The 26,038-nt window shown below is 43.2% G+C and overlaps 1 protein-coding gene across 2 annotated transcripts in view; it reads right to left on the reverse strand.

Annotated features, from left to right (window-relative positions):
* The window catches only part of MTMR12 (myotubularin related protein 12), a 70,494-nt gene that overhangs the window by 13,181 nt on the left and 31,275 nt on the right, over positions 1-26,038 (reverse strand). For both annotated transcript variants that reach the window (XM_053299156.1, XM_053299157.1), the window contains exons 6-12: positions 14,954-15,053; positions 13,611-13,734; positions 9,292-9,367; positions 8,329-8,435; positions 6,534-6,658; positions 5,745-5,823; positions 5,043-5,113 (exon numbers count right to left, since the gene is read on the reverse strand). In XM_053299156.1, coding sequence (XP_053155131.1) covers positions 5,043-5,113; positions 5,745-5,823; positions 6,534-6,658; positions 8,329-8,435; positions 9,292-9,367; positions 13,611-13,734; positions 14,954-15,053 — 682 coding nt within the window. The remainder of the gene's footprint in view (positions 1-5,042; positions 5,114-5,744; positions 5,824-6,533; positions 6,659-8,328; positions 8,436-9,291; positions 9,368-13,610; positions 13,735-14,953; positions 15,054-26,038) is intronic.

Genomic DNA, 26,038 nt, shown 5'->3' on the forward strand with positions numbered 1-26,038 from the left:
TTGGAGGAGGTCCTTCCGACTGAGCTAGTCCTTGGCAGAGGGTGATATGACAGTAGGAGTAGGATGTGCCAGGTAAGGGGAAGGCACACTGGCTATATCAAAGCCATTACACCCTCCTGTCCTTCTCCTATCCAAGCAGACCCCAGTAACAATCCCAGCAATCCACCTTGCCTGAAGCTGATGCTACTAAATGCCAGGTCCATAAATGGAAAATCCACAGCCATCCAGGAGATTATTCTGGATGAACACACAGACCTGGCAAGCATTACGGAGACCTGGTTGGATAAGGAGGGGTGATGTAAATCTCTCCCAGTTGTGCCCACCGGGTTTCCAGGTGCTGCATCAGCCAAGCCAGCGTGGGTGGGGAGGTGGGGTTGCCCTAGTTCATCGGGAGACCATTTCCCTCACCAGATGCACTGTCCACTTTTCTGATCAGTTTGAGTCCCTGCATGTAGTGATTGGATTGTGAGACAAAGTTGGGATTCTGTTGGCATGCCACCCACCCTGCTGTCTAACAGTCTCCCTGCCTGAACTGCTTGAGGTGGTCTCAGATATGGCGTTGAGGACCCCACGGTTGTTAGTTTTGAGGGACATTTAACATCCATACTGATGCCGCCTTGTCTGGTGCAGCTCGGGATTTCATGTCTTCCATGATGACCATGGGCTTGTCTCAACTGATTTCTGGTCCCACACATGTGGTAGGCCATACGCTTGATTTGGTTTTGGGGTCAATGGTAGACAGTGGTGCTTGGTGGATAGTCCAGGATGCCTCGATGCCGTTATCATGGACAGATCACTATCTGGTGAAGACTGAGCTGAGGGTGGACCTACAACACCTCTCCAAGGGTGGGGAACCAGTTAGGATGGTCTGCCCCCGGAGGCTTATGGATCCTGATGGATTCCTCACAGCTCTGGGGGAGTTTTCTACTGAGAGTGTGGACAAACCTGTTGACTCCCTGGTCTCCCTTTGGTATGAGGGGATGGGTCGGGCGATTGACACGGTCACGCCTAGGTGCCCTCTCCTGACCCGCCGAGCCCAAGCGACTCCCTGGTATACAGGTGAGTTGCAGACAATGAAGCAGGCTGGTAGATGGCTAGAGCGTAGTTGGAGGAAAACTCAGAATGAATCTGACCGAACACGGGCTAGAGACCATATTAGGGCCTACTCTATGTTGGTGATGGCAGCAAAGAAATCCTACTTTTCCCACCACCATTGCGTTGGCTCAATGTCATCCAGAGGAGCTTTTTCGAGTGGTTTGGGGCCTCCTAGGTGAGGACCCCAAAGTCCATCAAACAGAACACTTGACAGCCCACTGTGACTGATTTGCTTTACATTTTGCAGATAAAACCGCTCATATCTGTTCTGACTTGGATGCCATGATTTTTGCGGCACCAGAACTGGATGTTGCTGATGCACCGTCTGGTCTTGTTATATTGGATGGTTTTCAGACTGTGTTGCCTGAGGAGGTGGACAGGCTGCTTGGAAGGCTGAGGCCTACCATGTGTATCCTCGACCCTTGCCCTTCATGGTTGGTGAAGGCTCGTAGGGAGAGACTGGGTCCATGGGTGGCGGGGGTGGTGAATGCCTCTTTGGAGCAGGGGGTAGTCTCCCCTTGCCTGAAGGAGGCAGTCATTAGGCCCCTCCTTAAAAAGCCCTCATTGGACTCAGATGACCTAAATAACTTCCGACCAGTTTCAACCCCCCCCCCCTTCTTAGGCAAGGTGTTGGAGAGCGTTGTGGCATGTCAGCTCCAGGCAGCCCTGGATGAATCTGATTACTTAGATCCTTTCCAGTCTGGCTTCCGACCTGGATATGGGACTGAAACTGCCTTGGTCACCCTGGTAGATGACCTATGCCGGGAGATAGACAGAGGGAGTGTGACTCTGTTGATCCTCCTGGACCTCTCAGCTGCTTTCGATACTATTGACCAGGGCATCCTTCTGGTACATCTCTCTGGGTTGGGACTTGGGGGCACAGTTATACTGTGGCTCCGTTCCTACCTAGGGGGTCCTACTCATAAGGTGATGCTGGGGGATGCCTGCTCCACCCCTTGGCCTTTGGCCTACGGGGTGCCACAAGGATCTATTCTGTCCCCCATGCTGTTTAACATTTACATGAAGCCCCTGGGAGAGGTCATCCATAGGTGTGGGCTGAGGTGCCATCAATATGCTGATGACACCCAGCTCTACCTATATTTTAAGTCAGCAGACACCAGAGAGGCAGTGGATGCTCTGAAACGGGGCTTGGAGGCTGTTCTGGACTGGATGGGGGCAAACAAGCTGAAACTAAATCCAGATAAGATGGAAGTGCTCTGGGTTGGTAGAACTGATAATCTGAGTAATGAGGTAAATCTGATCTTGGAAGGGGTCACGCTCCCCCTGAAAGACAATGTCTGCAGCTTGGGACCCAATGCTGTCCTTGGAGGTCCAAATGGTGGCGGAGTGCAGAAGTGCCTTTTACCAACTACGGCTGGTACGGCAGCTGTAACCCTACTTGGAGAAGTCGGACCTGACCTCAGTCACTCATGAGTTGGTAACATCCAGATTGGACTACTGCAATGTGCTCTACATGGGGCTGCCCTTGAAGACTGTTCAGAAGCTTCAGCTGGTTCAGAATGCTGCCATAAGGATGCTCGTGGGTGCAAGTCGCTTCATGAGTATTACACCCATCCTGCGTCAGCTTCATTGGCTACTGGTCCGCTTCCAGGCTAGATTCAAGGTGCTAGTATTGACCTTTAAAACCCTACATGGCTTGGGGCCGAGGTACCCATTGGACCGCATTCAGCCATATGAATCTGCCAGGGCCCACCAATCATCATCTCAGGTCCTGCTCATGACTCTGCCACTAACAGAGATCCAGTTGGCAGGGACTAGAGACAGGGCATTTTCGGTTGTGGCCCCTCGGCTTTGGAACGCCCTCCCTGAAGAGCTTCACCATGCTCCCCCTCCCTCAGTATTTTTTTTAAAAAAACCTCTTAAAACACACCTTTTTAAGGAGGCTTTTAAATATCATTATTATTTTGTTATATCTGGTAGGTTCTTTAGCTTTTTAGAATTTCCATTTTTAATTTGAACCTAATAATTGTTTTTAATCTGATTTTTTAAATTTTTTTATTACTATCTATCTTATTGTTGTAAGCCGCCCCGAGCAGTATTGCACTGGAGGGATGGGGTATAAATATTTTAAATAAATAATAATAATAAAGGCTGATTTTTTTAAAGAGAGGGACAATAGACAAACATGACTTCAAGGAAAAAATATTTTATACAGCTTCTAACTATAACCAGCAGAGGGAGATCAAGCAACTGTGTGTCCTAGGGAACACTCTGGACAGGTTAGAAAAGGGGGGGGGGAGGAAAGGCTGTGCAGCCAAGTAAGTGTCGACTCCTGGCGACCACAGAGCCATGTGGTTTTCTTGGTAGAATACAGGAGTGGTTTACCATTGCCAAAAACAGTACCATTTTTCTTTATTCAGTTGCTACAGGTAGGCCTCTTGATGAAAGGAATTCAAAAGATACATAAATAGTGGAGGACGACATCTGGACCAGAATGCAGAAAACTACGCAACAGTTTTTTCACATAGAAAGTACTTTGAGGCCAAGGGATAAAGTCAGGAATCCAACTGGATGCATGCAAGTTCTGGAGCCACTGAAATCTCTCTAAATTCTTGTTGAAATGCCTCCATATAACATAAAAGTAACTGAGAAGCAAGAGGACTTGAATCTTTTAAGCAAAAACTTACTGATCAATTGAAGTTTAGTTATGTAAATAACCTCCACCTCATCTCAATACAACTTCGTTAGATTCTTCCAGATGAATTGAGGAGTTGATTCATCTAGAAAGTGCCTGTGCAGATGCAATGCTGGGGATTTGTTAACTGACTGTTAGGAGACTGGAGGGTGGCTGTGGGATCAAGTGTTTCATCTCATCTTAACTGCAGTCAAAGAATATCAGCTCAAAAGTTACTGATGCTAACTGGAATTGCCTCAACTAGGATTCAAAATGGGGGTTTGAAGACAGCCCAGAATGTACTTCGTTAGCATGTGTGTTATATCAAGGTTTCGGGTAAAATACATCATTCAATGCTTTTCAAAAGCTTCCTTTGTCTATAAAACCACCAAGAAAGAAAATGTTTATCATTTTTGTTGTGTGCAGGTTTTTTTAGCAATTAAGATTAGAATTTCAAATACTATATCATGTTTCATATAATAGTTTATTAATCTGGTGTTGCAGTTTGATTTCTTTTTTCCACTTTTGCCAATAGCAAAGAACACTGAACGAACTAACTTATCGGAGAGAAAGATATCCAAGCACAAATGAGTAATCTTGTCATGCTGTGTGTTGACAAACTTGATCCTGAGTGTGCTGCAGTTTCATACTGATCATATAGCTTAGCACATCCCTGTAAGAAAGCTTCTCTAACAAGGAAACTCAGAATCAGCAACCCACTGAGATTGTACAGTTTCAACATACATGCCCATTCAACAGCAGTTACCATATTGGGAGAAAAGCTCTAGAAAAACTGAAAAACTGCAATATCCACAGGGGAACCCTGCAAGCACCAAAGTGGTGATAAAAATATTGCAACTTAAAGAACTGCAAATACCAAGGGTAATATCAAAGTTAAAGCAATTTAATTTTTTTTAACCTTAGAAAGTCTTTCCCATTGAAGTCAAAGAAACTTCAAAACGTTGTGCTTTGAGTATACTATGTGGTAACACTAAAAAAATGCAATGCTGTATGATCTTCTGGACACACTTAAAGTGAACATCTGATTCTGCTGTAAATCTGAATTACTCAACTTTCTCTACAAGTAATTCCTCTTGGGCTCAGACTATGCATGTTAAATATTAACCATAAGAAGAATTTAACAGTTGCATGCATCCTAGAACACTGCAACTGAAAAAGAATTTGAGGAACTCTCTAAAAATAGCACGTAGTTCATGAAACTGTCAGCTCTTTTCACCTTTTAATGTATAACTGAAAAAAGAGCTGTATGACCCTTACATCATAAAAATATTGAAGGGTGCATAATTCTTACCTATAAGAAGAACATTTATATTCTGTGCTTCTAGTGACTCGGTAACCTCTACTGCTTTTCTCAGACATCGCCTAGAATAATATGGAAGTATAACGGCTTAAGAAAATAATATTAAGTGTAATGATTTAGTACCGTCTGTCAACATGCATGCTGGGAACATACTCAGGAGTAGCACAGGATTTGGGGGACTTCCATAACAACCCAGATAGTTTCTGGCCCCACTCATTCACATAGGCAGACACTGGATCTAGTTTATTGTGCTGGATGGGATTATTAGGTGTGGGTTCCTTTGTCATGGACAGATCCAGTGCAAACTTGCCTTGTATTGCTTGAGGGGGATGGCAACAAATCACCCTGCTCCACCAACCAGCCCTGCCTCCTGGGCAACAGCCAGCAGTAACACAGTCATACCTCTATTTTTTTAATCATAGTTCCCCCCTCCAATTATTTATAATATAAGCTGCCTTAAGTACTTTTAATGGAAAGGCAGGATAAAACTATTTCAACTAAATATGCTCTGAAGTCAATGGACCCATGGCATTATTCAAGGATCCTATCTACAGATGCTGGTAGCTCACAGAACACATTGTAGCATTCAAACATGTACAGACAATTTAAAGGCTGTAGCATGAACTTTCATAGGCAAGTGTCTACTTTATCAGAGGTAGTTTATTTTAAAAGTGTATATAGTGTTTAACCAACCTTACAGTTTCTAGCCAGTTTGTACTCTCCAATAGTGAAAACCATTTTACATCAGTATCCCAGAAATCTGCACTGTTATCTAGAAAACAAACATAAATCCCACAAATTTAGTTATTTCTGGTATAGTCATCAGGAACCACATCAACGGCATGGTCGATTTCAGAAGCACAATGATGCTTGTAAGTTACTTATCTATGGATATATATTTACCTCTTCGGGTCAAAATATGAAGTAGAGCTGAAAGTCATCAGCATCAGTGCAGTTCAGAAGAATGAATTAAATGCAAGAGGAAGGGTGTAAAGAAAAAAGCCTGCAAACTGAACTGAATGTTGAGGGATGACCATAGGAAATTGAAAGAAAGAGAAAAACCCAAAAGAATGCTAAGATATAGGACTGAAACTTGAGAGAGTATGACCACCGACTCAAAAGAGAGCGACAGAGAGCGAATGAACAGCAGCAATAAAATAGTATCAAAAGCAGATGATTTGACACATCTAATTTCTAGGCATACATGTAAACAGAGTGGTATTTTGATATAGCTCTTATTACTGAAGAATTGCTCACCCCATGTTTAAGATCTATACCAAACACAGATTACAATGATTTGCAACTAGCTAACTTTCCAAAAGAACCTCCTTTATTGTTACATCAGAAGAACAAACTGTTTAGACTGGGATTTCAGATCTCTACAGATTTTTGCAAATACTGTGGATATTTGAACAAAACTCTCTCACTTCAGTGGAGTCAGTACGTTTCTTCAATATCTCTCTAAATACAATATTCACTTACCTACTAGAAACAGCTGTTTAAATCGAGTGTATGCAATTTGGATCTCTTGAAGGGGTGGAAGACTGCTCGAAAGGTCATCAGCTTTCATGGCTTCGTAAGGAGGCTTATCAATACTTTTATACATTCTGAACAAATAGAACACAATATTAACCTCCCAACTTAGAAAAGAAGTTATCTTAAAGAAAACAAACTTGCAATTCTTTACATGTTAACAAGCATATCCAAAATTAAAACTTTGACTAAGTTAAGGAGATAGTGGGTTAAAAACCAAATCTAGTTCTTACCTATGGTTCCCCCCTCTCAGTTTCTGAAACCATTAAGTTGAGTGGGGGAGGAGGGCACTGTCTGTGTTGCAGAAGTTACCCTGCTAATACAGAGTATTGCCTCATGTACTCCAATAACTGTTGCAGCAAACTGAAGAACTGATCTACACATGAACAAGCTTCTAGCCCTTGTATTGCCACTTTCCCCAGCCCTAACACAAAATCAGTTTCTGCCAAGTGCTCAGAAGACTAGGTATTATTCGTCTTAGTGCTTTCAACACTCCAGGGACAATTGGAACATAGGAAGCTGCCATATACTGAGTCAGACCATTGGTCTATCTAGCTCAGTATTATCTACACAGACTGGCAGCAGCTTCTCCAAGATTACAGGCAGGAATCTCTCTCAGCCCTATCTTGGAGGTGCCAGGGAGGGAACTTGGAACCTTCTGCTCTTCCCAGAGTGGCTCCATCCCCTGAGGGGAATATCTTACAGTGCTCACACACCAAGTCTCCCATTCAAAAGCAACCAGGACGGACCCTGCTTAGCTAAGGGGACAAGTCATACTTGCTACCACAAGACCATCTCTCCTTTCCTTGAGGAGAGGAAGTTCCAGAAACTTGGAACTTTCTGCATGCAAGCATGCAGATGCTCTTCCCAAAGCAGCTCCATCCCGTAAAGGGAATTTCTAGCAGTGCTCACACACAGTCTCCCATTCATATGCAAGCAGAGCTATACTCCCTACCAAAATGGAGCTTGTGCTCCCATATTACCTCTAACTTGTATGGAGGATCTCCCCTTTGTTTTGGTAACAGTCAATATAGAATAAAATAAAATCATTCAGCCAGAAAGAATGCCCTTCTTCCCCCAAGCTGAAGGCAGCTTACAAAACTGATTATAAAAACAAAGTGATACACAGGGCCAGCTTATATGTTTAGATATGCTCTTGGAGCCTCAACCTGGTGGCTGTCCGAGTAGAAGCTCTCTGCTTTGCAGCAGGGGAGAGTACTGTTATTGTGCTTTTAAGGAGGTTGGCAACTGGCCCACTACTTCTCAGCCAATAGACATAGAAGATGATACAAGTAGTAACATTAACAATAATTGTGGCAAATCATCCGTTTTTGTTTGGCATCTGCTCCTCAATCACAGTTTTTAGAAGGCAGATAAAAACATGACTTTTTACTCAGACTTTTAAATAAGAGTGCTGTTCTTTTTTGTTGCTGTGCTATTTTTAATATTTGAATTTGATATTTTTAAAGTTTTAGTTTAGGTACAATTTGTAAATAGGTTGTGAATCACAATGGGATTGTTTTTAATGGAAAGGGGTATATAAATCTAACCAACAAACAAACAAAATAAAGTCAGCCATTATTAGGAAGATGTGAGGTGTAGCTTGTAACACCTTAAGGTAACAGCACAATTAACAGAAGCCCAGACAGGTGATCTTTCAAGATACTATGCAGTCACACACAAGTAGTAGCAAGACAGTCCTCAGCACACTTTTTGAAGTTTTAGGAAAACAGCTGCTACTGACCCATCCAAGAAGGTTTTATACATTTGTGAAGTGCTGTCATCTTGTTCTTTGGGCAAAGCAGACATTTTAAGAAGAGCAGCACCATTATGGCAAGACCAGCACCAAATCTGGAACACATATTTACATATAAAAATCACTTGTACTTTGAAAACATTAGTTTGTTATAAAATAATTGTATCATGCAGCAAAATGTTAAACTATCTAAATGATAGTTTAATGAAATGTTAAACTATCTTAAAACTAAGCTAAAATGTTTAACTACAGATTATTTCTGCATTTATGCACAAAGTTCAGTTCTCTTTAGGAGAGCCAATATCAACTTTCCAGTAGTTTCTGGACACATTAAGTTGATCCGGATGATCTTCCAGATAATCAGAAACTAGTCTCAGACTTGAATTCCCCCCTACTTATTCAAACACTTCCTTGTGGCTTATTCAAACACTTCCTTGTTTGAATAAGCCAGTTTGCTGCAACATTTCCAGCAAGCAAACTATGGTTTGTCTCCAAGTCAGAATGGGAAACCCAGTTCAAACCAGGTTTCCAATTCTGATTTTGGAGAAAAGCGGTTCATGCAAGCCAGGATGAGAATCTGAGCTTGTAAGGGAAGGTGGTTGTGGTGTGAGCCCAAGGCTTGTTTCTACTCCTCCAAACCATGGAGGATAACCTGAACTGATCCACTGAATGTACAGAGATCTCACATTTTCAGATTTTGTGGTACCACCGCCATACAATACTACATGGAAACAACAAGTTTACACTAGAGAAAAACAAGACATGATCATCTAGTATTCAGCTATCTGCTTAACTTGTATCCTCCCCTGCACAGCCTCTTTTCTTAAAATGCATCAATTTGATATTACTCACATTCTTCAAATGATTGTGTGAAAATTAGCCCTAAACAACTTATGAAAAATTCAACATAGGTTGATTAAGAAGTCTTCTGTTGCCTATACATATACTCACTGGAATTCCTCTTCCTTGATACCGCAAAATGCTCTCTTCAGAGACAGTCATGGGAACAACAAAATATGGTGGCAATCTGAAAAAGAAACCCATAAAGAAAAATCACCCCCATCTTGCACTTTTATAATCCAGGAGGTTATAAAACTTTCAGATTTTAAACAGATTTCCCCTCAGTGTGATAGTTGCCCTAGTTCCTATCCAGCCTCAAAAGTGTTACAATTCCACATAACGGAAAGGTGTGGGGGATTTGGGGGGGTGGGGGTGAAATTGCTACACCATTATTTGCTCAAACCAGAAGAGGAAGATGTTTAGTTCAGCACTAGCATGACGGATAACACAGCATTCAAAGAACAGTAGATTCATGAAAGAGCAGTGCATTGTTGCAGGGAGAATAGCTCTATTTGCGACTTTTACTAACTATTGTAAGAGCTGGTGAGTACCCCTACACTTATGGCACATATCAGCTATTCGCCCTTTTAAAAAAAATCACTCCTGGCAACAGAGAACCAATCTAGATGTCCAACAGCACATACATGTTCAGAAATCCTGGCCAATTTCTCTCCTGCAAATGTGTATTCTCACCTCTTCCCCTAAACTAGATACTTTTCCATGAAGAAACAGTAGATGTGCTTAACATTTACCCTGCATTCTCCCTGCAGTTGATTCCTAAATGATTGCTTACTGACTTAGGTGGGGAACACAGGTTAAATATCCCTTGTAAACTATGCCCTCCACTTGCAGCAGAGAAGCAGCAGCTGTGGTTTCCAGACCCTAGTCACCAAAAGACTAGGGTCTGGAACAATGAACAAGGTGCCCAATTTAACCACCGTGTCCTACACCATCTTATCAAGTTGAGGTTGATCGGCTAAAACAAAACAAAAAAAAAAGGATCCCCACCCCCCCACCCCCCAATAGATGAAATTCCCCTGCAAATAGAAGCTATACAGTTCTGTATTTGATGCAGTCATGCAGGGAAATCTAGCAAACCTGCTAGAATATCCTGCAACTCTGCTGTTTTGTCAGCTGACCATCACGCCGGTAAGCTTTGAGTGTGGTCAGAACTAAAGAAATACAAAAAGGATAAGTGGTGTGGCAAAGTACCAGATGCTGGCTGCTGGGCTTTTAACTAGGCAGAGAAACACTAGTGTGGTAAATGGACTTCTGTTCTGAGGCCACATCTACCAAGTAGGAACAGGAAGCTTTCAGGGAAGGACGGCTAAATACTATGGCCTGGGTCATGAGTAACATGAAACCGGAGGTTGGTGAACTCGCGGTTTAAATTTGGAGCTGTAAATCGTGCTGCAGACATCCCTCAAACAGCAGCCAAACTCCAGTTTCAGGAGAGGGAAGCCCTTCCCTGCTGCTCAGCTGATCCTTGCTGCTGAGGCCAATCCCATCAAGCTCCATGGCCTCCATGACTGTGGGCAAAGCATTGGATGTTAGCAGAGTGGCCGCAATCGGCCAAGATATTGAAGGGGGCATTCCGAGAGTGATCGTGCATTTTCAACATGGACCGCTTACGGCAGGGAAAGGGCATTTAAATCCCTTAAAATGCCCTGCCATGCCAGCGCTTCTTCTGGCAGTAATGGCACCGTTGGCCCCTAAAGTTCCCTGTATTCCAATAGTCCAGGACAAGCACAAAATCAGGAGGGGGGGTCCAGTGGGGAGGAAAGATGATGTTGCCAGGGATAACCCCGGCAAAGCAGTCCATGCAGAACCTACTGAAATCTCGCTCTCTGGCAGCTTGCTACCAAGCAGGCTCATCCTCTCAGAGGGCAAATCTACTGGGGAGACCAATGTGGCTGTAAGGGCACTGGTCAACCCATGGACAGCGAGCTCATGAGTTGAGCTAGCCCAACCACCCGAGAGTGGAGCCCCCAACTCTCTATGGTAAAAGAACAGATCTCCCTACACCTCCCCACCTTCATTCCCTGTGGAGATTTGCATGCACCCAAACGACATCTAGATGCTCCATGTGCCACACAGCAACTTTGCTCAGTATAAAGCCCCAGTGGCCTGTCACTCCCATGAGGGAGTGATTGGTGGGAGAAAGTGATCTTTTGCCATCAGGAATGACTGAATTTGCTTAGCAATTTCCCCCCCTCCCCTCCGATGGTTCTTCTCATAAGTTGAAAGGGGGTATCCCATGGCCTTCCACTTCATTATTGTGTGCCCCAGTTCAGGTGTCCCTATCTTCAGAGCAGAAGTGCACATTCCCACTTACTGGAGCACTAGTAACCCCAGCAACTGGTCCTGCTAATGAGTAAGCCTAGGGAGTGCAAATCCCCCAAGGAGAAGGGGCTGGGCCCCCTTCCTCAACTTTTCAGTGTGAAACTCTGCTGCTCAAGAATCCCTGCTTGGGACTTCCCTTTACACTCAGCAATGAGCAGCCTCACCCCCATTAGTTGCATTGACGGGGGAGACAATGGGTCAGGGACAGATCTTTAAATCCATTCAAAATTCTTTGGTCCAGGCCAACCTTGAGCTGTATGCAGATCTGCCCGTGCGGGGATTCACAGGAGAGGGGCGCCTCGGTGTGGACAGTGGGGTCACCACAGAGGGGCATGAGCAAGGGTGCACATTTCCACATGGGTGGACAGGCTGGTAAGAGGCACACTCTAACAGCTACTTGGTGATAAGGAAAGCAATCTCCAGGGTACCTGTCCCCACAGTTTTCCTCCACAGAGCATCCTGGCTTGATCTTGCACACCCACTGGCCTAGCACTCTCATGCGAGAGTGGTCCACAAGATAATGGGAGGCAAGTGCTCAAATGCCATCTAGTAAATTTGGAATTTGTGCTTACATAAAAACAGCGTTGCGGAATGCAACAAGAGCACTTCAGAACACCCCCACCTATTCCTCAAGAATAGTTCTTCTCATGAGTAAGCCTAGAGACCTATAACCTTCAAGGGGAAGGGGCTTGCCCCCCTTCCCAACCCGTCTGTGAAAAAAGTAGAACTTGGCTGCTCCAGTATCCATGCTTGGCACAGCCTTTTAAAACCTACCCCAGATACCTACCCCCCCCCACGCCATATGTTCCTATCCTGGCTCTGTGATCAGGTGCCCTGTTTATGTTGCCATCTGGTGTGTTTGTGCGACATCACTGTTGCTAGCTTCTCAGGGAGCAAAGCACTTGGTGCCCGTCCTGTCATCCCATCCCATTTCACTCCTGCTTGCCAGGTGGAGGGAGCAAAGGACAGAATTGGGCCAGGGAAAGCCAAAAGAGGATGGCAAGGCTGCAATGGAGTGTCGTGGTGTCCCTATTGCCGGACAACTCCACAGTAGCATAGGTGACAGGAGGGGTGGGGCTGGTTTTCCAAGTGGCAGCCAACGAGAAGCACCTCTGGCATGGAACAGCTGAGACTCTAGGCAGGTCAGTGTCGCAGCCTCGATGGTTGCAACTTGGGAAATTGGCATGAAACCACAGTTATGGCGGCATCTGGAGTCAGACACAACGTCTTGGAGACCAAACCTCATGTCTCAGCAGAAAACCTTTGTGCGAACCAAAAGTTCAAATTGGAGTTTGGCTAGGCAAACCAGAGGTTGCTTTTGCCGCAAAACCAGTTTCACGTATTCAGATTTACTGGAGTTACAACCTCTGCCATGTTTAACTCCAGTTAGGCGGTACATAAGAACCAGGCCAGAAAGTATTTAAAGGCTTTCCCAAACATATTGAAACCACTAGTCTCCAGCTATGTCTACGTCTTGTAAGTCCACTCCAAACCAGCAAGTTATTTAACTTATCAGTGGGGTGGTGGTGTGTGGTTTGAGGAACACTAAGGGAAATGGCCTTAGAAATGCAATATTCATGAAGGTTTCTGTGACAACGGCTTAATATTTATTTACTGTTGCTAGTGGTGAGGCAATGGTAGGAGGAGAGCTCATCTTGTGGTAGCAAGCATCAATTGTCCCCTTCACTAAGCAGAGTCCACTGGTTTGCATTTGAATGGGAGATGTGTGAGAAATGTAAGATATTCCCCTTAGGGGATGGACACTCTGGGAAGAGCAGAAGGTTCCCTGGCACCTCCAAGATAGGGCTGAGAGAGATTCCTGCCTGTAATCTTGGAGAAGCTGCTGCCAGTCTGTGTAGACAATACTGAGCTAGATGGACCAATGGTCTGACTCGGTATAAGGCAGCTTCCTATGTTTCTATGGCCCCTTAACATAGCTTATCCCAAAAGATTTCTGCTTAAACTAATTCTGTTCAGAACAACCTCAAATCAAAGAAATGGAAGCCAGTTTGCATGTCAGTTGTATAGTAGCATCTAGTAGAAAGCTACATTTTTATTATCCAAGTAAATGTGGGGTGCATTCTTACTTTTTAGAGACTTTGTAGCCTTCATTGACACTCATTGCTTTGAATTTCAGATTCCCTTTCGTCCGCTCCAACTCTTGACGCCAGTCCTTAACAGAATCAAACATCACTGTTTGATTCTTTAATTCTATTAAAATAAAATTGTTAGATCTTAGTATTCTGTTTTCTTGAAGTGGTTAGCATTTCCAGTTTTTCATCAAGACAAGGATATGCATTTGGAATTATAAAGTTCCAAACTGGCTTTTTCTCCTACAATTACCTATAGTGTTGGCTGCATTAAGTTTTGCTTTTTATAGGTCAAAATCAGCATACAAAAAGGTTATTTCATAATATTACAAAATGTTATAATGTGGGAAATCTTCCAATAAGTGAGAGGAGTCAAAGGTTAGGCTACCTTTAGAATTCAAACGTCATCATTATTTATTTGTTTTATACCACCCCATACACAAGTTCCTGAGTGGTTCACAATCTAAAAACACAAAACTCTTAACACTTTTGTCTTTCCTCCTACTCATATAGTTGGTAAAATACTACTGAAGTGCAGACTATTTAGAATAAAGTGCTGCCATCACTAGGGCTAAGCAGAAACAGGGGAGGCACATTTCACAAAAAGCTTAATGCCTCCAAGAGGTATATTCACCACTTAGAAGCCATGCCTGATTGCTGAAAACAGGACAACAGTGTACTCCCATTCAGAATTAGAGAGGAAGATAATCTAATCCAGACAGTGAATCAGAGAGCCAGCATAGTGTAGTGGTTAGAGTGCTGGACTAGGACCGGGGAGACCAGAGTTCAAAATACTTGACAAAAATCCAAGCAATTCAGACATTTAGTACATTTACATTGGGTTGAATCTCCGCTTGTACTTCCACAAACAGAAGTTCCATTTGACAAGGAGAAAGGGGTGGTTTTCAACAGTCTCCCCTGCTCTGCAGCCCCCTTTGCCTTCCCCAAATGCCCTTGAACGGTGAGAAACTTTGTGTAAGTCACCCCTCCTCCCTTGCAAACAAAACCTCTTCCATCTGTGGAAGTATTCGCTGAATCCAACCTAAAGTGTTAAAAATATTCCAGACGAAAATTCACTGTGTTCGATGAGCCTTGTACATGTCTACTCAAGATGACATATTTTTGCCCCATATTGACATGTAATGCATGGCAAAAATCTCTACCACCTGACAGGATGATAGAAAGAACCAAGCTCTGATGTGACCAAGTAGTTTGAGCCCAGAGGATTAGAGACCTTTGAACAAATCTACAACAACAAAAGTCTAAATGGAATAGACTATAGCTATTCTATTTAAAGAACCTCGTCATTCTCTACAGTAACACACACTGCATAAACCTACCTGTATTATTCTGTGCAGGTACAGTTGTTGCATAAGAGAACAGAAACAACCGTTTAAATAGCTTAGGAGTCTGTGCTTGATGAGCTATGCCACTGACGATCTAAGAAAAGATCAACAAATACATACATTCATAGATCAGGATACAAATTGTATATAAATGTTGTACTAAGATAGTCAGAACTCCCAAACATTTGGCCAACCACATTAAAAAGACATCTTACTCTAACCTGTTCTTTTTGCAGTTATGACACTCTCTGTGCTCACTCCCTCATCCGTTTGAGCAGATCCTTATGGGGTCAAACTCTGGGAACAATGCCACATGCAGAACTATATGCAGCAGCACTGATACGCCTAAGCAATTAAAAAGAGGCACTCCACTATTACATCTCGCGTTAGATGGAAAAAGTTTTCAGGAATCTTGTTTCTACATTTCATTGAATCATGCCGCAGTCAGGAATGTGTTGCATGTTTGCACACTTTTACCTGCTTGCACCAATTCCCTTCCTGATATTATTATTGTTGTTGATTACACAGTCAGACAGGTGTTATTGACTGGTTTGTTTTATCCAGACATCGAGTCCTTCCCAAGGACCTGAGATGGCTAAATTTTATTGTCAATGTTGTTGCTATTGTTATAGATATCGTCGCAGAATATAGGCTGTTCCCAATAAAGTTGCTTTTTGTAATTGGCTGGTGGTGATTTCTGTGGCCCCTATGGTGTTGAGGTGCTCTTCAAGGTCTTTTGGAATTGCACCTAGGGCGCCAATTACCACTGGGATTATTTTGGTCTTCTTCTGCCACAGCCTTTCAATTTCAATTTGTAGATCTTTGTATTTTGTGTTTTTTTCTATTTCTTTTTCTTCTATTCTGCTATCTCCTGGTATTGCTATGTCAATTATTTTCACTTGTTTTTCTTTCTTCTCCACTACAGTTATATCTGGTGTATTGTGTGGCAGATGTTTGTCTGTTTGTAGTCGGCAGTCCCATATTATTTTTGTATCTTCATTTTCTACAACTTTTTCAATTGTATGGTCCCACCAATTTTTTGCTACAGGTAGCTTGTATTTTTTGCAGATGTTCCAGTGTATCATCCCTGCTACCTTGTCATGCCTTTCTTTGTAGTCAGTCTGTGAGATCTTTTTACAACAGCTAATTAGGTAGTCCACTGTTTCATCTGCTTCTTTACAAAGGCAGCACTTGCTGTTTGTTGCTGATTTTTCAACTTTTGCTCTTATTGCATTTGTTCTTAGTGCCTGTTCCTGTGCAGCCAATTTTAGACTGTCTGTTTCTTTCTTCAAGTTGCCATTCTTAAGCCATTGCCAGGTCTTGGTGATGTCTGATTTTCCACTTATATTGTGCAAATATTGACCATGCAGTGGCTTATTTTTCCATTTTTCTGCTCGGTTCTTGACTTGTTCTTTCTTGTAGGCCTGCTTTCTTTCATTTGTGTTGAATAGTTTCTCACTATTGACCATTTGAAGTGCATCTTCTTCACTGTCCTTGATATATTCCTCAAGGCCTCTTTTCTCCTCTACTGTTTGATAGACTTACAGCATTCCTCTTCCACCATTATTATTATTATTTCTTGTTTACACAGTCAGACAGGTGTTATTGACTGGTTTGTTTTATCCAGACATCGAGTCCTTCCCAAGGACCTGGGATGGCTGAATTTTATTGTCAGTTGTTATAGATATCGTCGCAGAATATAGGCTGTTCCCAGTAACGCTGCTTTTTGTAATTGGCTGGTGGTGATTTCTGTGGCCCCTATGGTGTTGAGGTGCTCTTCAAGGTCTTTTGGAACTGCACCCAGGCCCTTCCAAAAATGGCTCAGGGCAATTTACACAGATAAATAATAAATAAATTAGATGGATCCCTGTTCCCAAAGGGCTCACAATCTAAAAGAAACATAAGATAGACACCAGCAACAGTCACTGGAGGTAATGTGCTGGGGGTGGATAGGGCCAGTTACTTTCTCCCTGCTAAATAAGGAGAATCATCATGTTAAAAGGTGCCTCTTTGCCAAGTTAGCTCTTAACCAAGTTAGATATGCATGCAAGAGGCCCAAATCAGGCAAACTATGGATACTGCAAACCAGGAAATAGACAGAACTGCTGTGAACATGTGGCACAATACAAATCACCAAACAATGGCTTAGCTGTACTATCTGAACTGGGCATTAAAGCAATTCAAATTGAATTCAAATTGATTAGATTTATGCATTATTACAAGAACTACATGGCAAGTTACACCATTGTGTAGAGTTCACCTTCAAATACAACTTGCTTCAACAATGCACACAGTTCCTATTAGCACTGAGAAGAACAGTCAATTGAAGACTTAAATATTTCACCCCATGCTGTTTATTCCTGTTGCTTGTGTGCAAGCCTGACAATTCCAAAGTGAAAAAAACCTTTAATTGAAGATGTAAGAGCAACTAGAATTTGTGATTAGAGTCCCGTGAGTCAGGATGCTTCTTCTCCATTCTTTAAAGCTACAGATTTATCCATGCTTCAAGAAGTCATTCTGCTGTCAAACATTTATTGAGCTTACAGCTTCCTGTATTCTGCCTTTTCCATTCCAGCAGTCAGTGCAGACAGTAGTAGCCAGGGCTGCTGCCTCCCTAAACATAATTGGTTTCTCTCTCTAAAGGAAAACCAACTAGAAAGGATATAGCTGTACTTAACTTAGGAACACAGGAAGCTGCCATATACTGAGTAAGACCATTGGTCCATCTAGCTCAGGATTGTCTTCACAGACTGGTAGCGGCTTCTCCAAGGTTGCACACAGGAGTCTCTCTCAGCCCTATCTTAGAGAAACCAGGGAGGGAACTTGGAACCATCTGCTCTTCTCAGAGTGGCTCCATCCCCTGAGGAGAATATCTAACAGTGCTAACACTTCTAGTCTCCCATTCATATGCAACCAGGGTGGACCCTGCTTAGTGAAGGGGATAATTCATGCTTGCTACCACAAGACTGAGCAGAAACTAGACCTTTTTCAGTCAGAAGTGAAATCCAGATTTGACATGGTAGAAAAGAAAACAGTCAACCATGATCAGCATTTAGATATGATGGCAGAGACCCAGAAGGAATTGATAACTGAGAAAACTGCGCAAGAATTCGAATGTAAAAGACTTGACCACCAAGTTCAGATTTTAGAATTTCAGTTTCATTCCTATAATTTGAAACTCCGTGGTGTGGGTGAAGAGGTGGGAAAGGAGAATTTGGAAAAGGAGATTGAGGCTCTCCTTCTGCAATTTTTGGATCTTGATCTGGAAGACTCCCTTGATATCTGAGAGATCTATAGGGTGAACTCTAGGTATGCTCAAGAAAAGAATTTTCTAAGAGATATAATGATAAAATTTGCAAATAAAAGGACCAAGGAAGCAGTCTTTCATACACAAAGAGATTCCCCGCTGAAACTTGAACGTAAACAGATTGAAGTTCTGCCAGACATTCCTGCCGATATTTTAAGAAAGTGTCAGGAACTAAAATATTTGACAGTCATTCTTCAGGAACAAGGGATCAAAAATAGGTGGGCAGTATTTTTTTGTTTGGAAGTTTTTATGGATCGAGGGAAGGTACAGATACACACGACTCAAGATGCAAAGTGTCTACTGGTTTCTCTGAATGTGACAAATACTTCAACTGTGCCAGATAAAAACCCCAGAGGGGGACCAATCTGAAGATCTGAAATGGGAACAAGCTTTGGCTTTTTAGAAAGAAAGACAAGAATAGATCAGGTCAAGGTAATATTAATTACTTAGAATCATGGGTGAATTAAAAATATTTAGTGTAAATGTTAATAGCCTGAATAGCCAGTTTAAAAAGGGGGGGAAATCTTTTTGAAATTGAAAAAAGAAAAGGCAGATATCATTTGTCTTCAAGTATCTCACATTAAGATGAGCAATGCCAATTTACTGGACTGTACATTTCTTGGCCAAAGTTATGTAGCCTCCGGGGATAAGGTGGGGGGGGGGGAGGAGTGGCCATTTATATCAAGAATCTGTCATGAATCTTGGAGGAACAAATTCAAGACATAGCGGGCAGATATATTATACTGAAGTTCCAAAACCAACAACAACAAATCACAATTTACTCTCCAAATGACAATCAAACTGGATTTTATGAGCAATTCTTTCAGTCACTGCTTGAGATAGCTGAAGGAGAAATCTTAGTGATGGGAGACTGGAATGCAGTTTTCTCGCCAGTTCTTGATAAAACAGGAGGACACAAGAAAAATTCTGGCAAATTGCAAGAAATGTGCTTGACTATATGGCGCTCTTGTCTTTAGAAGATGTACGGTGATATAAACATCCTTTGGAAAAGGGCTATACCCCCCCCCCATGACATCAAACATAGTCAAGGATCAGTATGTATTTAACTTCAAAATCTGCATTACCGAGACTGAATGAAGTGGAGGTCACACTGTTAACGTATGCAGACCATAATCCATTGATCACTAAGTTTCATAGGGAACCTACTGGTCCAAGAAGATGGAGACTGAATAATCTTCTGTTTTATTTAATCTTTTATTTTTATTTTATCTTCTGTTACTGCAGGAAGAGAAGTGTCAATATGAACTAAAGAGCTTTTACCAGAGAAATACGACACCTGATGTTTTATTATTTTCAGTATGGGAATCCAGTAAAGCCTTCATGAGAGGATTACTCATTTCAATGGCTTCGAGGAGGAAGAAAGTTCAGCAACAACAGAAGGAATCCTCATTGGATGAGTTTAACAGACTAGAAATGACCCACTGGGTGAGTGGGCGACAAAGTGGAAAATGTGGTAAAGTGATGCACATTGGGACAAAAAACCCCAACTTCAAGTATAAGCTGATGGGATCTGAGCTGTCAGTGACTGACCAGGAGAGGGATCTTGGGGTTGTGGTGAACAGCTAATTGAAAGTGTCGACTCAACTGTGAAAAAGGCCAATTCCATGCTAGGGATCATTAGGAAGGGGATTGAAAATAAAACAGCTAATATTATAATGCCCTTACACAAAACGATGGTGTGGCCACACCTGTTGTATTGTGTACAATTCTGGTCACCACATCTAAAAAAGGACGTTGTAGAACTAGAAAAGGTGCAAAAGGGGGCAACCAAGATGATCAGGGGCCTAGAGCACCTTTCTTATGAGGCAAGGCTACAACACCTGGGGCTATTTAGTTTAGAAAAAAGACGACTGCGGGGAGACATGATAGAGGTCTATAAAATCATGCATGGTCGAGAAATGGAAAATTCTTCGCCCTCTCACATAACACTAGAACCAGGGATCATCCCATGAAATTGATGGCCAGGAAATTTAGGACCAACAAACTGAAGTACTTTTTCATACAACATATAATCAACTTGTGAAATTCTCTGCCACAAGATGTGGTGACAGCCAACAACCTGGATGGCTTTAAAAGGGGTTCCGATAACTTCATGGAGAAGAGGTCTATCACCAGCTACTAGTTGGAGGGCTATAGGCCACCTCCAGCCTCAAAGGCAGGATGCCTCTTGAGTACCAGTTGCAGAGGAGTAACAGCAGTAAAGAGGGCATGCCCCTTTCAACTCCTGCCTGTAGGCTTCCAGCAGCATCTGGTGGGCCACTTTGTGAAACAGGATGCTGGACTAGATGGGCCTTGGGCCTGATCCAGCAGGGCTGTTCTTATGTTCACAAGGTAGATCCTCACTAGCTCCTTGAGATGCCCACTCCACCCAGCACGTGCTCCATGCTTCTGTTAACAACAGCGGTTGAGGGTGTCACTTCTTACGTTTCTTGCAGACTGCCTATTCTTGATGACCTGTCCCAGTTCCGGTAAGTGACCTCTCCAATTTTTTATTTTTGACACTGTTGCGGGGATGGTTTGGGAGGGTCTTATGAATACAATGGATCACCTCCAGATCAAGAGTTACAGGTGAGCAACCTGTTTATCTGGATCGTGATCCATTGCATTCATAATGAAATGGGTGATTAGCCAGCTTTAAACTCCAGTGGTGGGCACAGTAAACCCTTAGCTAATGGCAACACTCTTTCCAATACGCTTCTCCCAAACTCAGCTTGTCTTGCCATCCATAAGTCAACGGCATAATGCCTGATGAATGGCTGTTGAGATGACCATGTTGCTGAGCAGATATCAGTCATCTGAATTCCTGACAAATGTGCGGCTGAGGCAGCTTATGCTCTTGTTGAGTGAGCTCGAATAGTGCGTGGAGGATCAACTCCCTGCTGCTTGTAGGCATAAACAATCAGCTCCACTAACCAATCAGCTCTATCTCGATATTGGCAGACCCTTGCTCTTTCGCTTGTGCCCTTTCCCACAAATAGTCTTTTTGTCCTCCTTATTGTCTTTGTTTTCATCAGATAATATAGGAGAGCCCAAAAGACATCTAGAGAATGCAGTGCCCTTTCTAAGGCTATCTCCGGTTTCTGGAAGAAGGTTGGTAAGGTAATTTCCTGGTTCAAATGAAAGTAAGAAATAATCTTTGGGGGAAAGTTTGGATCAAGCCGCATAATAACCTTGTGAGGGTAGAACTAGGTGTATGGTATGTCCATTCTCAAAGCCATCAATTCACTCACACGCTTAGCTGTGGTGATAGCTATCAGGAACGCAACTTTGAGCACGAGCTGCCTCAAACATGCAGTCTCCAGTGGCTCAAATGGAGCTTCTGTCACTAAAGATAAACTCCAGGGTTCTACTGGCTGCTTCACTGGTGGATATAGATTGTTAAGTCCTTTCATGAATCGCTTGCAGACCGGATGAGAGAACACAGTTGTTCCATCCCACCCTTTGTGCTCTGAAGAAATGGCTGCCAGATGGACCTTTATCGATACATCTGCTAAACCTTTCATTTTTAAGGAGGTCATGTATAGGAGCACTTGTTTCACTGTGGCCTTTAATGGGCGGAAATCGTACTTCTAAGCATGGCTTGCAAAACGCTTCCACTTGCTGCCATAATTGCGTTGTGTAGACAGCAGCCTATTGTTCAACAGTCTCTTCTTCAAAAGCTGATCTTCCAGGCAGTCATCTGCAGAGTTTTTACATCTGGATGCAGCACCCTTTCCTTGTCTCGCATCAGAAGATCCGGGATGAGTAGGAACCTGTGGTAGTTTCCCTTTGCAAGACGAAACAGTGGAGCAAACCACTGCTGCCTCGGCCACTACGGTGTCAACAGTATGCATGCTGCGTTGTCCCTTAGAATTTGTGCTAGGATGTGATTGATTGCAGGCTGCAGTGGATGTAGGTATAGGAGGTTCTTGCTCCAACAGTGTTGGAATGCATCGCCCAGTGACCCTTCGCCTATTCCTGCATGTGAGCAGAATTCCACACATTTTAGTTGGCAGCAGTTGCGAATAAGTCCACATGTTGAAAACCTTCTGGAGGCAGAGTCCTTGATCTCCCACTTGTGGCGTTGGTCGTACTGCCATCTCCGACTGAGATTGTCGGCCAGAATGTTGTCCACACCCTTTATGTGTATGGCTATTAGATATATCGCATGAGCAATGCACCATTCCCAAATCTGCATGCTCAGGGTGCACAACGAAGCAGACACCCTGCCTCTCTATTTGTTGAGGTACACGATGGCTTGTCGTATTGTCCACCTACACCTGCGCCACTGTGTTTTTGAGCATGGGCTCGAACACCTTTAGAGCCAGAAACAGTGCTTAAAACTCTAAGTAATTTATGTGTTGCTGAGCTTGTGGCTTGGACCACTCGCCCTGAATCCGATGATCCCCACAATGAGCTCCCCACCCAATAGGGAGACATTCGATGTCACCCACTGGGTTGGTGTTAAGGGTTTGAACGGGACTCCCCCCAAGAGATTCTTGTCTGCCATTCACCAATGAAGCGAGTTCAACATCGGGTGTGGAATTGTCAGATACATTTTCTGACTGTCTACGTTTGGTCAGAAATTCTTTAGGAACTACCTCTGCAGAGGTCTTTTTTGTAGACGCGTGTACTGAACGGTCGGAGTTGCAAGATGCCATCAGGCCCATTAACCACTGTATGTTCACTGCAGGTTGTCTTGAACTGTGTATGAATCATTGCGCAAGACTTTTGATATGTTGACAATGCTCCACAGGTAAGTATGCTCTTTGTTTCCATGTTCAAAATCGTCCCAATGAAACTCAGCCATTTTTGAGGCTCTAGCCTCGACTTTTCCCCATTGATATTGATTCCTAAATCCTGCAGCAGCAGAACCGAGTGGATCTGTGAAATTAACTCTTCTCTGCTGCTGCTAACCAGAAGCCAATCATCCAGAAATGGGTAGACCACTAGACCCTGTGTCCACAAATAGGCTACTACCACAGCCATAACCTTTGTGAAGATGTGCGGGGCGGCCGACAGTCTGAAGGGCAAGACCGCATATTGGTACACCGCATTTCCCACTGTAAATCTGAGGTACTTGCGGTGATTTTTCTGAATTCCCACATGAAAAATTCATCAGCAGCTTGCATTGCAGTAGCTACTAGAATAGTCTTTGCTGGGTTAAGACAGATTTGTCGAACCGGTTCCTGTTGAGCCAGAATAGGCTGGTGGATAGGTTCCTGCTGAGCCTTCCATCAGAGATAACCAGCATAGTCATCTGGCAGCGCATGCCTAAATCTGCAGGAGTGTGTAAAATCTCTGTGAATCGGTTGAGTCGCCAGTAAATGAAGTCCTTGCGAAAGATTATATTGGCTAGGGGACTTCCATATCAGAGGCACAAATGCCGATGATGCGCCAGAAGTTGTTACTGGCATAGGAGATGCCTAGGCCTTAATAAAGCTAACATATCTTGTACTGGTACTTGTTCATCTCTGTGTATTCTTGTTCCTTGTAGAGGAGATGCTGATGGTGTCTTCAGAGGTGGACCTGGGTCATCGTCCACATCGTGATCCACATCAAGTCCAGTGCTCAGAAAATCCTTGAACGTCGACCCCCAACAGCGTGCTGGACGTAGAGTCTAACAGCTCCAACAGAGAAGTTGCTCTATCCTGATCCAGAGAGAATCTCTCATCCTGGTCATAATCAACCGACAAGTGCCTCTTATGGATGCCTCCAGCCACTGTGCTGCTTCTTGGGGGGGGGGGGAGGAGACTGCACTGGAGTTTGCGCCGGTGAGAGAAGGAGATGCCATCTCGATGTTGAAGGTGGGTTCACTGTCGACACTGCTGGTACCAAGTGCTTTCGCCGTCAAGCCCCTTGGCAGCGCCATCGATGCTGAGCCCATCGGCATGGACACCGACACCGAAGTCTTCGGTACTGAAGTTCTTTGTCGTCTTGATGTCGACAAGGAGTTTTCTGACTCCCATGCCGAGCTACACTCCTGTACTAACACTGGCGATTGCGTTCCACTAAGTGGTGCACTACGGTGCCTCTTTGAGGGTGGCGAAGCACACTCCTGCTCCAAATCACGCCACTGTTTCTTCTCCTTGTGCCTGTGGGTTTTTGTTGACACCTCTTTCAGTTTCTTAAAGACAGGTTCCGACACCACGGTTTTAGACTACTCCTTGGCAGCTCCATGGGTGCTCGATATTGAGCTCGGTACTGAGGTAGTAGCCAACGCTGAAGAGTGACTTTGCCTCAGAGTTGGCGGCCGAAGCGCTTCATCATAAAGTGCCACTCGTAGCCATAGTGCTCTATTTTTCAATGTTTGCTTGGAAAATGAGCAACAAATCTTACAAGTTGTCATATTGTGTTGCTCACCAAGACACAACAAACACGAGTCGTTATGGTCTTTAGAGGGCAATTTAGCACAACATTCTCCACATCTTTTGAACATAGTTTTAGCACGGATGGGGCTAACAGCCTCCGCTTCGAGCCAAGGTCACAAAATGTCTCACAAGTCCATTTTTATTCTTAGTAGTTAAACCATGTAGTGAAGAGCAGCCAAAGGAAGTTCCAGAGGTCAGTAGTCCAATAAATCTAATATTGTCTTTGTTATTTCAGTTGAACTGAGGAGCTAACAACGAGGTATAAACACTTAAGTGGTCAAACAGAAACTGAAGAACTGATGCCCCCCAACCGCCGTTTTCAATGAAAGCACAGAGCATGTGCTGGGCAGAGTGGGCATCTCTAGGAGCTAGTCTGCCCGCAAGGTCCCTGTGCAGGCGCAGAACCCATTCCATTATAAATGCAACAGATCACGATACAAATCTATTGTATTTGAAAGACAAAGACTGGATTTCAACTGACGGAAAACCAATCAAATATTTCGGGATTAATTTAACAGCAAATAACAAAGACCTGTTTAAGAATAATTATCTACCATCATGGAGCCTTATTATGGCAGATCTAACCAGATGGAAAAAATTAAATCTTTCTTTGCTGGGAAGGATAGCATCTGTCAAAATGAATATTTTACCAAGAATGAACTTTTTATTTCAAATGATCCCTATTAAAATTGAGGATGAGACACTGAATACATGGCAGAGGTATATAAATTCTTGTATCTGGGCTAATAAAAACCCAAGAATTAAGTTCAGGGTCATGCAAGATGTAAAAGAACGGGGAGGATTGGCTGTTCCTAATTTGAAATGATGTATGGTTCGATGATGGCAATGGAAGGGTCTGACCTTCCAGAAGGGTTACATAAGTATTTATGGACTAATACAAAAAGGAAAGATCATGACATAAAATCTCATACAATTAGAAGTAGTTTATTACATGTCTGGGAGAAATATAAGAACAGGATAAGTCTGGATCTATCACTTTTGGCATCTATCTTAAATATCTTTTTCCTTGGAGAAGAAAATTCTAGAAATTTTGCCCACTGGAGAAAGAAAGTATATAACTTGCAAAGCTTAACTACAGGAAAAACAAAAATGAAACCCATCCAGACTCTTGCTTCGGAATGGTCCAATGAGCCCTTTTCAATATTTACAAAATAGTACTAAAGTGCAGAAAGAAATACAAAGACAAGGTGGCAAACTTAGAGACTTAACAGAATTCAAAGTAATGGCCATAACTCAATGTATTTGGGATATGACGAATCAGGGGGATGTTGCCCAAATAGGCTCTGGCCTATTCCTAGGAGATCAAATCAGTAGTTATTCCCCTGCTGAATATTTACTTGGGATCTCCAACGGGGATCATCGCAGGACTCTTTCAGCTGC

The sequence above is a fragment of the Hemicordylus capensis genome, chromosome 2 (assembly GCF_027244095.1).
Source record: "Hemicordylus capensis ecotype Gifberg chromosome 2, rHemCap1.1.pri, whole genome shotgun sequence".
Lineage (NCBI taxonomy): Eukaryota > Metazoa > Chordata > Lepidosauria > Squamata > Cordylidae > Hemicordylus > Hemicordylus capensis.